General features: G+C 37.3%; 1 protein-coding gene across 4 annotated transcripts in view; it reads left to right on the top strand.

Moving 5' to 3' along the window:
* LOC126253630 (DDB1- and CUL4-associated factor 11-like) overlaps window positions 1–13709 on the top strand; it is a 129721-nt gene that overhangs the window by 92933 nt on the left and 23079 nt on the right. For all 4 annotated transcript variants that reach the window (XM_049955123.1, XM_049955115.1, XM_049955133.1 and 1 more), the window contains 4 exons: window positions 8484–8630; window positions 8714–8895; window positions 8989–9081; window positions 9162–9408. In XM_049955123.1, the coding sequence (XP_049811080.1) occupies window positions 8484–8630; window positions 8714–8895; window positions 8989–9081; window positions 9162–9408 (669 nt within the window). The remainder of the gene's footprint in view (window positions 1–8483; window positions 8631–8713; window positions 8896–8988; window positions 9082–9161; window positions 9409–13709) is intronic.

The following is a 13709-nucleotide window of genomic DNA, read 5'->3' as shown; positions in this document are numbered from 1 at the left end:
ATTTATTCACAGGAAAATTTTAACTCTACAAAAACTGTAATATAAACAGTGGAAACAAATGAAATGTGTCATTGTTCTGACAGTTTTAAATTTTTAGCAAAAACAGGTTAATTTTGTTGTCATTGCCAGACATATTGTCTTGTTTTTCAAAATCAGATGCTTATAAACTCACTCTCTCTTATTTACATAATGGACAGTGCCTGTTCTATCTTATACACTAACTACACAGCTGCTTAGGGTGCCAAAATTCATAAAGTGGGGAGAGGAGGATGGAATCCTGTGTTGATAACAAGAGTATTTTAACATAATTTCTTCACTGTCTGTTACTACTGTTGTCTCCTAACCACTATAACACAAAAGCATTTGTCTTGTCACCACAAATACAGCATTTACATATTGGCTTATTTAGCTATGTTACAAATTTGTCAATGATGCTCCAACATCAGCTGATACACCAGTGCTGTCTTGCACTTCAGCAATGGAGCAGCTTCTTTCCTCCCCTCTCTGCATTAAGGAGAATGCAGTGCTTAAAAAGAGATGAAAACAACAACATTATATTGTAATGTGTGAGAAGGCAGTAATCGGACACTTTCTCCTTTCCCCTCCATTTATGACATACATACTCAGCCTTCTAGTGACAAGCACTTAATGTATGACGTCTGTTATCCATTAAAGTCAGTAGGTGGAATTATATTATAAGCATTAAAAGAATAATTGATTATGTGTCTCTGTGTGTGCTACTATTAGTTTAAACCGTGTGTGCTACTATTAGTTTAAACCGTGTGTGCTACTATTAGTTTAAACATTGAAGTGATATTTAGGGGACAACAAGGTTGGTGACTCTGGAATAGACCATCTTTTCTTATTACAATTTCATTTGTATTTCCAGATGAAGGAGACACGTGTTGCTTAATTCCTTTCAAATGTATGCTGAGATATTATTAGATGTTGTAACAACACTTGATGGATAAATACACTGTATGATCAACTAAAAGCTGAAACCATGCCATTGTAGCATGAGCAAAATAACAGTGTGAAAGTTTCAGGCAGTGTTGGTTAGTGGATTATGCCCTATCTTGGGGCTCAAATTTTCAAATGTAACCATTCCTGGCTTGTCTAGTTCATCTATAACTCAATGAAATATTATGAGATATTTGTGTTAGTGGTTTGGTTGATTTGTAAATCAGTCAAATACCGTTAAAAAGTTTGGATATTTTTCTATTTTTGTTTTGTTCGATATGGAAATGTTTCTTCAATAATCTTCATGGAAAGAAATGTTTCTATTTCAATTAAGTCATTCTACTGCAGTTGTTGCATCAAAGGTGGAGGTGGAAAGGAAGAAATAACTATAATGTTAATGTGGGTGGGACATGTAGCTAAACAAATGGATAGTAGATGGGCCAAGGAAGGTATTTGATTGATTCCAAGAGATTCCAGGTGACTGTACTGAAGAAGGGTAGATGACATTAGAAAACATTCAGTAGCAGTATGAATGCAGTTTGCTGAATATAGTAATTCATAGAAAATTGTAGAAAGAGTCCTTTATCTAGAAGTATCATATGGCTAGTGATAATAAGTTGAATTTAAATTGGCACTCCAAACTAAGGATGTTAATAAAATATTGATACATCGATATTTTTGTGAAAAAAATATATAGATAGATATCAGTGACTTTTTTTCACTGATATATGTAAATATTGAAATGGCAATATCGAGTGCCGATATCTTTATTTTATATTATATTTTTTCACAATTTTCGATAAATATTTGAAGTTGTTCTTTTGAAACTGCAGTAGAGCATAATTTTACTTTCACTCTGTGAAGGAGTCTTACTACTTTTTGACCTTTCATCACATCCAGTCTTTCTGTTTGACTGTGTGAAGCAAGTACAGATGGCACAAAGAAGTAGTCTGATTGTACTAGGGAGTGGCAGTGTGAATGGAATAACAAGGTATCTGATGTGAGGAAATAGCTCACCAGTTACAATAAAAAACAATTTTTAATGCAACTAGTGTGCTACTTCTTCACTTCGACATTCTTCAAAAACAGTTGCTGAAACTGATAAACATAAATCTAAATGCAAGATTGGTGTTCGCGGTGGGCAGAGACATGTGAGGGTAAATGCTGACGTAATCGGCGCTACCAACAGAAACTGCAATGTTTAACTTCACCATGCAATTTTGACACTACAAATGCTATGTCACTGGCTTTTGCAAAAATGAAAAATAGGGAAGCTGACATGAAGTTTTCCAGAAAATGTGATATGTGCTGAAACTGAACGATGGACCCATCAGTCACCTTTTATTGTGCCACTTACCTGCAGTTACCATTGTTAGCAAAGTTGTTATCGTTAAACATGCATCATTTTCCTTTCAATGCATACTCTAAGGGGGGTAAGCAGGCTGCTAGTTTGTTGATGTACAGAATATATAATAATAAATCAGTACTTAAATACACAGCTCTAAAACTGGCAATATATTTACAATGTGCAGTTAATATTTCTTTTTGCCGATACATTGATATTTTTTCCATCGATATATTGATAATTTTTTTCAATATATCGAGGGCCGATAATGATTCTTTTTTTAAATATTGATGTATCAGATACCGATATTTTTAAAAATATAAACAGTCGTACTCTCAGTACTCTTTTTCATTTAGTTAAATCTTTATTTATGACTTGTCTTATATTGACATCTGAACTGAAATTTTGTAATAAAACCTCTTATTTATATATAAATCAGTGCCTATTAAGTTACATTATAACTATCTGTAAAAATAACCTTGTGTCTTGATTTACTCAGGTGTAATCTTGCAGAACAGTCCTTGATGTTCTGCATTGCTGACCTACATTCCATCTGGCCATTTGACAAATATAATAAAATTCCTATTAAGGCGGAAGACTATAGCAACCAGATTAGATGTGTGTGTTTTAAATCAGTGGACATTCTACTGCACTCCATTGTGTAACAGGCTCTTCTTATTCATGTCTGTTTTATGCTTTTTTACGATTTGATAACCAAACACCTTTTTCCAGGTGTAAAATTATGCCCTATCAGGCCCGTCACCTCTTGATCATGTGAACTTTTCTTCACAGTCTCATGGACCAGCTTTATTGCCACATTCCTCTACTGTCTTCAGAGAACCATTTGCAACAAGTATAATCATGGAGAATGGACAGATCTAGTGTGTTGACACTCAGATATTGTCCCAAGACCTCCTTTATTTGGACATCATTTCTTTACTTATTGTTTAACCAGATCTACTCTTAGTAGAGTGACATTTTTCCTCAGAGTTTGATTTTTTCTTTCTCAAATTCTTCTGTAAATAATTAATTATTCTATAAATAATACAGTCTTAAGATGCCATCAGAAGTATGGTTCTTACAAACGTGTGAATAGGGCAGGGACAAACCATCCCAAACAAGCACACTTCATTTCTACACTGACTCCTTTCAGGAGCATTGCACATATGGAACTATGACCCTAATTGCGCTACAATTTCCAAGAAATTTGTGTTGTAATCTGTAGGATATTGATCTTGGTATCTTTGTAGGTAAAGTAATAAGTATCAGTAATTACATGCCTTTTATGATATTGTTAAGACATGAGTGTTTAAAAACACATGTTCTAAAATCGTCAGATCCATTTATGACCTGCTGTAGTTCAATAGTGAGCAACCATTAGTACTAAAAATAATTTTCAAAGAGAAAACAAGAAAAGAATGTGATAGAATATTATGTTGCACTTTAGCCAGCTAATACACTACTGTCCATTGAAATTGCTACACCACGAAGATGATGTGCTACAGACGCGAAACTTAACTGACAGGAAGAAGATGCTGTGATATGCAAATGATTAGCTTTTCAGAGCATTCACACAAGGTTGGCGCCAGTGGTGACACCTACAACGTGCTGACATGAGGAAAGTTTCCAAACTATTTCTCATACACAAAAAGCAGTTGACCGGTGTTGCCTCGTGTGAGGAGGAGAAATGTGTACCATCATGTTTCCGACTTTGATAAAAGTCGGATTGTAGCCTATCGTGATTGCAGTTTATCGTATCGCGACATTGCTGCTTGCGTTGGTCGAGATCCAATGATTGTTAGCAGAATGTGGAATTGGTGGGTTCAGGAGGGTAATACGGAACGCCGTGCTGGATCCCAACGGCCATGTATCACTAGCAGTCGAGATGACAGGCATCTTATCCCTGAATCAACAGATGGGGACGTTTGCACGAACAGTTCGACGTCGTTTGCAGCAGCATGGTCTATCAGCTTGAAGACCATGGCTGCGGTTACCCTTGACGCTGCATCACAGACAGGAGCACCTGTGATGGTGTAGTCAATGACGAACCTGGGTGCACAAATGGCAAAACGTCATTTTTTCGTATGAATCCATGTTCTGTTTACAGCATCATGATGGTTGCATCCATGTTTGGCAACATCGCGGTGAACGCACATTGGAAGCTTGTATTCGTCATTGCCATACTGGCGTATCACCCGGCGTGCTGGTATGGGGTGCCATTGGTTACACATCTCGGTCACCTCTTGTCCGCATTGACGGCACTTTGAACAGCGGACGTTACATTTCAGATGTGTTAAGACCCGTGGCTGTACCCTTCATTCAATCCCTGCGAAACCCTACATTTCAGCAGGATAATGCACGACCACATGTTGCAGGTCCTATACGGGCCTTTCTGGATACAGAAAATGTTCGACTGCTGCCCTGGCCAGCACATTCTCCAGATGTCTCACCAATGGAAAACGTCTGGTCAATGGTGGCTGAGAAACTGGCTCATCACAATACACCAGTCACTACTCTTGATGAACTGTGGTATTGTGTTGAAGCTTCATGGGCAGCCGTACCTGTACACACACCATCCAAGCTCTGTTTGACTCAATGCCCAGGGGTATCAAGGCCGTTATTATGGCCAGAGGTGGTTGTTCTGGGTACTGATTTCTAAGGATCTATGCACCCAAATTGCATGAAAATGTAATCACATGTCAGTTCTAGTATAGTATATTTGTCCAATGAATACCCATTTATCATCTGCATTTCTTCTTGGTGTAGCAATTTTAATGGCCAGTAGTATATATACAAATGCATTCATCAGAAGTTGGCATCTAACTGTAAAGAAGGGAGAGATGTACACATTGTTCAGGAATGAACTAAAGAAAAAAATGAAAGTATGTATCTTTCATACCATTGTGTACATTTGTTTGGTGGTTGGATAGACAAGGAGACGCACAAGTAGAATTTTAGTAAACTTCTGTGTGGTAGCCACTGGTAGTGTGTACTACACATAGGCATTACTTGACCTACTGCAACAGATTTGCAAGCATCATTTGCGTGACAAATCTGTCATGTCTGTAAATGAGGCACATGAATTCGATAAAAACTCATAGAAAGAGATTTAATTGCGTGGTTGGGGCTATGGCATCTCTCTCATATCCCCCCCCTCCCCCATTTAATTCTGTGTGTCAGTAAATGACTTGTAAAGACCTACACAATGTTGTCTTAATGTGAAGGGGCATTGACCCAGTGAAGAAAATTTTTGTTTGCAGTTGTGGAACAACAATTTTCCTGCACATTTATGAATACCATGCAAATTGTTGAATGTATACTTATGTTGGAAGCTCTCTGCTTTTAGTGCTGCCACCATTTATTCACCATTGTCTTCCACACAGAACCCTCTCCTCTCCCACTCTTACCTCCCACCCACCCTACCCCTTAATGTTCAGAATGCCCATGACATATGAATATTTAAAATTTACTTGATGTCCTGTTCGGGTCTTTGTTTTTGATGTTCGCTTATGTGTAGTTGTTTGTTGAGGTGATAGTGAAAGCAAGCTGGTGTTCATTCTTCTGGAGTAATTGGTGTTTATGGGAACATGTAGTTGGTGGCTTGGGAATTATCAATCAGCATACATGTTACCTTCACTCTCTCTACTTAAACCACTACGGGTTTTCAACTGAAGCATATTTCCATGTTATGTTTGTCTCTGTGTAATATCTTGTATGGCCCTGAATATGGTAACCAAACAGGTGTCAGTGCAGAGCTTTTGCTGTGTGGCACTTTCAGAGTTAAGAGAAACCAAACTCAAAAACTAAAAGCTAACAGAAAAGAAAAAAAAAAAAAAATAGAGTTGTCAGAAACACTGTTGGAACCTATCTTCTGCTTTCAGTGCTGTCACATTAATCCACGGTCATCCATAAACAGACAACAACATTCCTTTATATTCTTTCTTGTTACAGGGTCAGTGCTTATAGTTTAAATAATGTCTGCATTCTTTGTACAAGACTGAGTTGGCATGAAGCGTACAGTTCATTAGATATTTATTAGTTATAGCTAACGACAGGTGCAAATCTAACGTCATAATGTTGGACTTAATGGTTTCCTGTTGTCAAAACTCTATCAAATGCATTACATCTCTCCTAAACTCGAAAAAGTATTACAAAAGATGAACACAAAATATATAAATTTGCTTATCCCCCACCAGTGTGTTAATAACAGTAGTTAAAAAGATAAATTTAGCATATTAGATCTTTTTGCAATAGGTGTACCCTTCTTCAAGGGATGACTTAAAAGTTTCAAGTATAAGAGCATAAATGGAACTAAATAAATTTTGATTAATGCTTTCTCTTTGTCTTCTCTTCTTCTCTGTGTGGTCTCAACCTTCCCCACATCTTACAGCCCTCTGCATGAGGGCGTTGAAAGATTTAAGGATTAGCCATTAATAAATATTCTGCTATATTTCTGTAGTGCATTTACAGTAATTAAAGAAGATTGCAGAAACAGTGTTTGTTGCTCTTCTGGAAGGCAAGATAACGTCTGAGCTAGGATGTCGGGCTTCTGAAAGGTACAGTAGTTTCTCTTTACTTTCCCTGCTGCAGATCCCCTCCTTCCAGCCTAACAGACAATGTTTATTTGCTGCAGCTTGTTGTTTTTGTCATATTGATATGGGATAGGTTGTGGGTAAGACCCACTTATTGTTGTGGTTTGGGGGTGCTGACATTTTTTAGTGTCTTGGGTAACTACATCATCCCTAAAATATTATTTGTTGTGTGTGAAATATGTAAGGACCAAGCTTCCCATCCCTTTTGCTAGAAATTTTTTATGTGGTGACTTATGTGCTGTCTTTTTTCTTTGGAGAATTTCTTCTTCTTCTATGTCACTCATGCGTTCCTTCTATCACCCATTTCTTAGTGTTACCAGATTATCTTAGGTCTTCTCTGATTATCAACATATCAGGTATGTGCATGGTTTATACAGTCTCTCCCATAGTTAAAATCAGTATCCTCTTTGTCTATCTGCTTTACTATATGACCATAGAACTCCAGGTGTCATTTCATATGACATCATTCAGAGGTTCAGTGAGGTGACATACTTCCATATTGTTCCTGATCTTCCACCATGGCTCTTCCTAGATCCCAATATTCTTCTGATAATCATCATTCTCTGAGCTCATGTGTGTTGAGAAGGCCTACGTGATATAGTGTGTGTGTCTGCAGCATGAAGTATCAGTGGCTTAACAACTGTAATGTGGTGATGTATTTTGGCATTTATGCTAATATTTCTCTTATTATAGAGGTCCGTGATAATCCTATATACCGTTTACAATTTAACATTGCACATCTTAGTGCTTGGTGATGAGGTGTTCTCTTTGGAAGCACCCAAGGAAACAAATTGTTTGCTCATGTTTAATGATGGAGCATTTTCTTACTGCCCTCAAATTTTTTCCATCTTTTCTCTTTTTGTAAATTTTTCTTAAGCGAGTTATTTTATAGCTGTAGAACATTTAAGGGAAGAAATGAGAACTTGTACTACTTGTGAAGGGTACATACTGTATTCGTCATTAAGCCAGCAAGAGTAATCATCTCTCAGCAAATGGTTCTACATGGTGCTACATGGATTCTGTACTAACTTGTAGAGTTATTAACTGCTCTTTCTCACTTTCCTTCGGTGTAGCAGTATTTGAACACTGTTTTCTTGAAATCACTTATTCCGTATAACGGAGTCCTCAGTACTTTGTACGTGACATATGTTAGTTTATTATAAAATGTTTGGATAATACTTGGCTGACAGTCTTTTTTTCATTCTAGTATATATTTTTGTGCTGTTGTGCTATTAGAATGAGATGGTACTTTGAAAACGTGCCAAAAGAAAGTTTTAGCTGTGTCACTACAGCTTTCCAGCATAATTTAGTTTTGATTTGATAACTAATCTTCTGACACATTATTCTACTCTGCACTTTTTCTTCACACCGACAAAGTAGTTGTTTGTTTTGTCGTACTTTGGTACTAGTTGAAATTAAATAATTTTAATTTTAGTGTAGTTTAGTGTTACAAATCATCAATAAAATTACCCACTTATCTAAGCTTCTGTTATATTAATGTGTACATTCTGTATGATAAATGTTCACAAGAATTAATATAAGCTTATCTTCCTGATTTAGAGCACATGATTCATATTTGTTTTCAGATCGCAACCTGAGACTTTATCATACAGGCGAAGGAAAATTTAAATATATGCGTTCAATACAAGCAAGAGATGTAGGCTGGAGCATACTAGACACTGCTTTTAGCCCAGACAATAACTACATTGTATATTCCAGTTGGTCAGAATGTTGTGAGTAGCTATCACTTACTTTCCCTTGAATCAAGAAATATTTAAATGAACATGTGGAAAAAAGTGTCATTTTTATTTTGCAGTGCATCTGTGCAAGTTGTATGGAGATTCTGATAATCAAGATGCACTGCCCTTAGGACCACAAGAAAGACGTTTCTGTATTTTTTCTCTCACATTCTCTTGTGATGGACGAGAAATACTTGGTGGAGGAAATGATGGCTACCTTTATGTGTATGACAGAGAGTGCAACCAGAGAGCTCTGAGGGTAATATTGGATAATTGATATAATTCCTTCAAGTTTATGTCCTTTGTGTTACTCTGTTACTTAGAATATAATGAGTAATCATTGTTCTTGCAGATAGAGGGTCATGATAATGATGTAAATACAGTTGCTTTTGCTGATGATACATCACATATTTTGTACAGTGGAGGCGATGATGGGCTCTGTAAGGTAAAATTTTGTATTAACTGTTGTAATTATACTTGCAGTAAGTTTCTATGAAGATATTAGGTGAAAATTTCAATTTTTAGGTTTGGGATCGCCGAACTTTAAGTGAACAAAATCCTGTCCCTGTCGGTGTTTTAGCAGGCCATATGGATGGCATTACATATATTGATCCAAGAGGCGATGGTCGGCATTTCATTTCCAACTGCAAAGACCAAAGTATAAAATTGTGGGATGTCCGTGTATTTTCTGGCAAAGATGGTCAGGAGAATACACTTAAGGCTGTGGCTGATCAAAGTTGGGATTACCGATGGCAGAAGGTCCCCAGGAAATGTAAGTTTGACATTTGAAATGTAGGAAAGAAGAAGCAAAAAGAAAAGATACTTTCACTACCTGCCTTCACTTACAAAAACTTTTCACAATACTGTCACATAGTTAATCACATTTTTTACATTGTAATGTAGATACATTGCACTGAAATATCAGCTTTCTAATCAGTCTTCGCTGATGCCACTATTAATTTCAGTAAAATTTTTTGTTTCATCACTGTCAGTATTTTCATCACCCTCCTCCCAGAGTTTGTCGTCCTTCCTACCATCTAGCATTGGATATGCAGCAACTATTGACCCCTTTGGTAACAGAATCTGGTGATATATTGTGCCTTTAAGAGGGAATCCTGCCACGCATTAGGTGGAATGTTGCCAGATGGAATGAGTGCACGAGACCCTCCTAAATGTCAGTTGGAGTAATGTTTGTGAAGACATTTTTCTTGGTGATTTCTCACCTCATTGTTTGTTGTTTCCAACTTCAAATTTCCAGTGTCACAGTATGTGAGAATGCAGTTTAAATGAATACAAAAAAATCTAGCTACTTAAGCTATTGTTAAATGGTAAGATGTTGGAAGCTGAAAGCAGCAAGAATATAATAATAATTGGATTATAAGGTGTTGAAGAATACAGTGACAACTCAGTAGACAGTGAACATATCCTTGTTGAACATTTTCACAAGGGATATTATATTTTGAAAAGTGGTACTAAGAAAATAGTTTGAGAATAAAAAGGGCTAAAATAGAAATGCCTTGAAACTTCCTGGCAGATTAAAACTGTGTGCCAGACCGAGACACGAACTTGGGACCTTTGCCTTTTGCGGGCAAGTGCTCTACCAACTGAGCTACCCAAGCACGACTCACGCCCCGTTCTCACAGCTTTACTTCTGGCAGTATCTCGTCTCCTACCTTCCAAACTTTACAGAAGCTCTCCTGGACAGGAGAGGTAGGAGACAAGATACTGGCAGAAGTAAAGCTGTGAGAACGGGGCGTGAGCCGTGCTTGGGTAGCTCAGTTGGTAGAGCGCTTGCCCGCGAAAGGCAAACGTCCCAAGTTCGAGTCTCGGTCCGGCACACAGCTTTAATCTGCCAGGAAGTTTCATACCAGTGCACACTCTTCTGCAGAGTGAAAATCTCGTTCTAGAAATACCTTCTGTTTGAGTGAGCATTGACTGAGAAATGAGTATGTGTGTAATTACAGATTTGGTCCAACAGTTCTATGTGTGTGTGAATACCTTACTAAGCAAGTTCTGGGATTTAAAATGTTTTCCCCAGCAGGGAAAGTGATCAGGGGAAGTGTTTACTTGATTGCTTGTGGTGGCTACATTTTACCTACAAGCCGTTAATCTTTGGCTGCTTCCATGTGGTTTCGTGAGATGTAGGAAACTATTTTCGAAGTCGACGAAACCAGTATTTCTGTTGGGAAACTGGAAATTGCGCAGTGTTGATTATTTGTGTGGAAGGTTTACTATCGGGGGAGATCTTATAAAGTTAAGTTTTTAAATATGTAGCTATATTTTGATCATGTATTTGTTAGTTGTCAACGTTATGTCAAAAAATTACAGTAGTGTTGAAGATAGCAGAATGACACAGGACTATGCCATTTTATACTGCTCCATCACATAACTTCTCGACTGCTGAAATGCATAAAAAGCCTATTAGAAATTTAACCAGTGACTAGCAAGAACAAATAGTGGTTTTTATAACTTTCTGAAATATTTGTTTTCAGACAATGGTGAATATACAAACTTGAAAGAGATTGTTGTGGAATGTAAGTGACAGAAATCTGCCATTGCTTCCATTAGAAAGGGTATGATGGGTTGGCTTAATCCCATTTGTATCCAGTGTACCTCATACTACTGTTAAGATGGCACTGTTCTGGAAAGAACATGGTGGCAAAAGAGGGCAGGAAGACACTCTGTCGACTTTGTGTTGAATTTGATCGTAAGGTTGTAAAGCTGCTAGTCCAACATATTTTAGACCTGTAATTGCAAGTTTTTTGATTGAAAAGTAGGAACACTCAATGCCTAGAGTATTAGCTGTCTCAGAGAATGGGCATTGATTCATTTTTTTAATGGTGACAGTCGAATGGCAGAAAAAGACTGCTCGATAGGCTTCTGAAAGTCTGACCCTGAGATAAGTCTACTGCAGCTAGAACAAACCTCTGCAGAACATGCACAGGCTTTTAATAGGCCACAGATAATAAATTTTTCTCTCACTCTGTGAAGAAGTAGTTAAGAGCCATAATAATTTGAAAAGACAAATGTGTACTATAGATGAATCGGCTATCACATCAGTTCAGATACCTCCAAGTATTTTTGCTGAAAGGTGGAGGGGGGGATAAAGTTGGTGTCACAGTGGGTTCTAAGAGTGAAAGTCATGTGACTATCAAAGTGTGTTCCAACTCCAGTGGACAGTACATTCCACTTGCATTAATATTTTCTCTAAAGAAGCTGAACCCAATACTCTACGATGAAGCTCCAGTGGGCACCCTGCATCTGCATGATGAAACTGGTTACATGACTGCAAAATTATTTGTGGAATGGCTGCAACACATCATTTCCATGGTGAAGTGAATAATGGTAGGAAAAATACTGTTAATACTAGAAGGCCATAGTAGCCATAAGACTATACGAGCCCTTGAATTTGCCAAAGAAAATGCAGTTGTTTTGTTTTGTCTTCTGCTACATTTTATCTACGGGCTTCAGAACCTGGACTTGACATTCTTTGGACCACTTGCTATGTGCCGTAACTAGTAAATTAGGAGGTGGCTGAATAAAATTCCAGGAAGAGTAGTTTTAGTTTATCAAATTGCAAAACATTCCCAGGAAGCATATCTGCTACCAGCAACTCAAATGCCATAGCTGGTTTCCATGTTTCTAGAATATTTTAATTTGATCCAGATGTATTTCTAGTTCATTTGTATATACCAAGCAGAGCAGCAGATGAGCTGTCTACTATAACCATCAGTCTACCACATCAACGCATGAGCTTTCTTGCACTCATGACAGCAATGACTCAGTCACAGAATTAGCAGAGGAAATCCTCTAGGTGGCTTCTCCAACTCCTTCCAGTTCAAGTGAGCCTAAGAAATGTAGAACTGGAAAAGGCTGCTGGGAGCTGACTTCAACACCAAATCTGCAAATTCTGAAGCAAAATGAGCTCCAGAAAAAGTGGAAAGGTAATTAGAAAATCAAACCGAGCCACTGTGAAGCAAAGTTTACCATGTTTTCACCTCCAGATGAAGTAGCAACATTAGAAGTGATGAAGAAGAGGACACAGCTTGTATTTATTGTTGATCTATTCCACTGATAAAAAGAAAGGGAATCTTGGCTAAAGTGTACAAACTGGAGCCGTGTTGATTGTGCTGGGCTTTCTAAAAGTACAAAAAAGTTGGTATGTGAACAGTGTCAATAATATGATTCTCTAACAGTGTGAACTGAAAATATTGTCCTTAAATTGAATACTGCTCAAGTTTTAAATGTAAAGTTTTGGCCTAGAAATAATTTGCCATCAATTTTGGTATATTTTACTAATGCACATCTTAATTTATTAGGATTACATTTCTAACAGTTAATTAGGATGTAATATATGTTTATGCTGTAATTTGTGATTATGCTAACAATTTAATAGTAAAAATAAATGAACAACCCTGCTAAGAGAAAGTGTGTGTCATTTTGCCTCACGGGGTAGCCCAAAATGACATGCTGACAACATTTTTGAAATAGTGAATGCTTAGTGAAACTGATTATTTTGTACTGAATTGTTTGTGCATATGCTGCTCTAGAAATGGTAGTATAATGTAAAATTACTTTTATATAATTTTAATTGGCATATGAAATTAAATGAAATGATTATATGGCATTGTTGGCCAGGAGGCATAAACGAGCTATGATAGACTATTAACTTTTTCATATGTCGTCGTGGACCCCTTTCCTGTAAGTTGGGTCACTTGGCCTTCAATGTTACAGGTATGTGAATCTTTCATGACGAAGGCAATCACAATACCAGTGAAATTGAAAATGAGGGCACCGATCGGTATGATGACTCTCATACAGCAGGAGTGGGTCTTAAATTGGCCAATCAGATTTAAGTTTGTCATACCTACCCCAAATTGGTTAAGGGGAATACTGGAATGGTCCCTTCATACAAGATATTGAGAGTTTCATTCCCCATACTTCTACTGTGTTAGCTAATTCTTTGTGTCCTGAGTGTGTTTTTATCTACTGATATTGTGATCAATCTTCCATAAACATAAAACATGCTTTACGGCAACAAATGTGACCTCAAGTTCACATACTAGGTGGGTA

This window comes from Schistocerca nitens, chromosome 1 (assembly GCF_023898315.1).
Source record: "Schistocerca nitens isolate TAMUIC-IGC-003100 chromosome 1, iqSchNite1.1, whole genome shotgun sequence".
NCBI lineage: Eukaryota > Metazoa > Arthropoda > Insecta > Orthoptera > Acrididae > Schistocerca > Schistocerca nitens.
This window is presented reverse-complemented; position numbering and strand designations above follow the sequence as displayed.